Below are 2,476 nucleotides of genomic sequence, written 5' to 3'. Positions count from 1 at the left end.
ATGCCAAAATACTGTAACCAATCCAATGTAGGACGATATTTGCTGAGCTAGCAAAACAAAACATCCACAAAGCACCTTAGTGTAAAATCTAATAATATATCTAATTAATAATACTTGTATTTAGTTTTTACATTACAATGAGTCAAGGGACAACCATGGTGCACCTTTAAGGTTTGATCAAATTCTAGTCTATATGATCACTGCAGTAAAATATTGCAGACTCAGCTAAAGTTGAGTATTGACAACACAGACAGCACATGTTAGTTAGCAGGCAAGGAGGTTTTTATTTGATCTTGTTTTGAGATGAATGGTTGGTCTTTAAGCATCCCCTCTTGTGCTGTTGTTTGCTGTGTGAGACAGCTTATGCAGTGGTGGTCTTGGAGGACACCACAACGCCATCCTTCAACTCCTCTGTGACCATTATCACTCTGGCACTGCTGGACTTGGTGGTTGCAATGCTGGGGAGAGAAGAATGACAATATTTGCCATAAAACATTCCAAATGCACAACTGATGATTGTGTATGCATCTCTTACCTGCCCTCTCCATCCATGAGTCTTCTGTATTCTGCAATTTCCCTCTCAAGTCTGGTCTTAATGTCGAGGAGCATGCAGTATTCTTGGTTCTGGTTTTCAATCTCGGCGCGTAGTTGCATCAGTTGATTTTCGAGGGAGGTGACCTGAGCCTGGAGTCCTTGGAGAATCATTGAGTACCGTCCTTCCGTTTCAGCCAATGTGTTTTCCAAAGATGCTTTCTAGAAGAGAACAGATAAGGTGGGAGTCAGGATTTGCTCACTTAGCTTGTTCGTAGCCTAAAGGCAATACAAAGGTTTTTACCATGCTAAGTTGTGACTGTAGTTCGATTTCCAAGCTCTGCAGGGTGCGACGGATCTCAGAGATCTCCGACTTGGAGGTCTGGAGAGTTTCTGTGCTTACAGCCATATCCTTGTTCAGTTCGGCTGACTGCAATCAACATAAGAGTCATTGTGACGTTCATCTCCATGCCTTGGCGCAATCAACCGCGTTTTCACTTGAACCTACCTTTGCCTGGAACCAATTTTCCAGGTCCCTCTGGTTCTTTGCCGCAACACTCTCGTACTGTTCACGGATCTCAGCAATGATAGCGCTCAGGTCGGCCTGCGGTTTGGCGTCCACCTCCACGTTGATCTGTCCAGTCATCTGTAACCTCATGGCTTGCATTTCCTGTCAATTACAACGTTTGGTTAGGCATTGGACATGCTTGTGGTGACTGTGGTGATGTCGCTACTCACGTCTTCGTGGTTCTTCTTGAGGTAGACGAGCTCATCCCTGAGGCCTTCGATCTGCATCTCCAGGTCTGAACGGACCAGCGTCAGCTCATCCAACATTCTCTTCAGACCGGCGATATCTGACTCCACTGATAGACGCATGGCCAGCTCATTTTCATACCTGTGAAATGGCAAGAGATGAGAAAACTGTGCCACAAGTTTGCAGAGTAGGATTCTCTCTTTTAGCATCTTTCGCTTACTTAGTTTTGAAGTCGTCTGCTGCCAGTTTAGCGTTGTCAATAGCCAGATAGATGCCTCCGTTGGTGTGTGTGGCATCAAGGATCTGCGTTAACACAAGTGTAGACTAAGTACTGTGTCTCTGTACCGACCATGCACACAATAAGACATCCGTGCTTACCTTGGCCTGCAGGTCATTAATGGTGGCATAGTAAGCGGAGTAGTCACGGGAAGAGGGAGAGGTCTTGCTGTCCAAGAACTGACGGATCTTCAACTCCAGCTCGGCATTGGCCTTCTCAAGGCTGCGCACCTTGTCCAGGTAGCTGGACAGGCGGTCGTTCAGATTTTGCATGGTTGCCTTCTCGTTGGCCCCAACGTGCATGTCCATGCCCTCACCGAAGCCCATGCCTGAGCCTGAGCCTGAGCCGAAACCGAAACCGCCACCGCCACCGCTACTGCCACCCATGCCGCCACCCATGCTATAGCTGTTGCTGGTGGAGATTCTCGCTCCACTTGCACCTCCGTGCAAACTTTGCGAGTAGCCTCTGCGCACCATTCCTCCAGCCAGGTTTCCACCTGCGTAGGAGCGGCCACTGAAGAACTTGGTAGTTTGTGCCATTGTGCGGTTTGGTCAGTGGTGTCGGCCTGCCTCAGAACGGGATGATGGACTGAGATGCACGTCTCCTCCTGGCTCCCTTTTTTATGCAGCACGAGGCGGCCTCTTCTGCAAGTGGAGGCGTGCAAAACTGGTGGGAGGAGCTTAACCAATGCTGCTCTGCCCTACCTGTCACCCCCTTAGGTGACTGATCCCAGCATTGCTCGGTAAGAGAACATTGTGTATGCAAAACTCCTTTTCAATAGTGTAAAACATAACACTTCCTTTTATTCTTTTTAACGTCACATCCCTATGCATGTAAGCTTGGATAGCATTTCAAGCTCTCCGAATGACCTTGTCAATGTTTGAATAGTAAAAGGGCCGCACCCTCCCCCATTA

The 2,476-nt window shown here is 47.9% G+C and overlaps 1 protein-coding gene across 1 annotated transcript; it reads right to left on the bottom strand.

Annotated features, from left to right (window-relative positions):
• Positions 1–260: 260 nt before the first annotated feature.
• Positions 261–2,176, bottom strand: LOC133624611 (keratin, type I cytoskeletal 13-like). The gene is made up of 7 exons (XM_061988321.2): positions 1,664–2,176; positions 1,506–1,588; positions 1,270–1,426; positions 1,040–1,201; positions 836–961; positions 536–753; positions 261–458 (listed from the first exon to the last, which is right to left on the bottom strand). Exons 1-7 carry the CDS (start codon positions 2,099–2,101, stop codon positions 362–364), a joined length of 1,281 nt encoding a protein of 426 aa, XP_061844305.1. The 5' UTR covers positions 2,102–2,176; the 3' UTR covers positions 261–361.
• Between the last annotated feature and the right edge of the window lie 300 nt (positions 2,177–2,476).

The sequence above is a fragment of the Nerophis lumbriciformis genome, linkage group LG27 (genome assembly GCF_033978685.3).
Source record: "Nerophis lumbriciformis linkage group LG27, RoL_Nlum_v2.1, whole genome shotgun sequence".
In the NCBI taxonomy this organism is placed as follows: Eukaryota; Metazoa; Chordata; class Actinopteri; order Syngnathiformes; family Syngnathidae; genus Nerophis; species Nerophis lumbriciformis.
The sequence above is the reverse complement of the archived record's forward strand: the minus strand, read 5'-3'. Positions and strand labels throughout refer to the sequence as shown.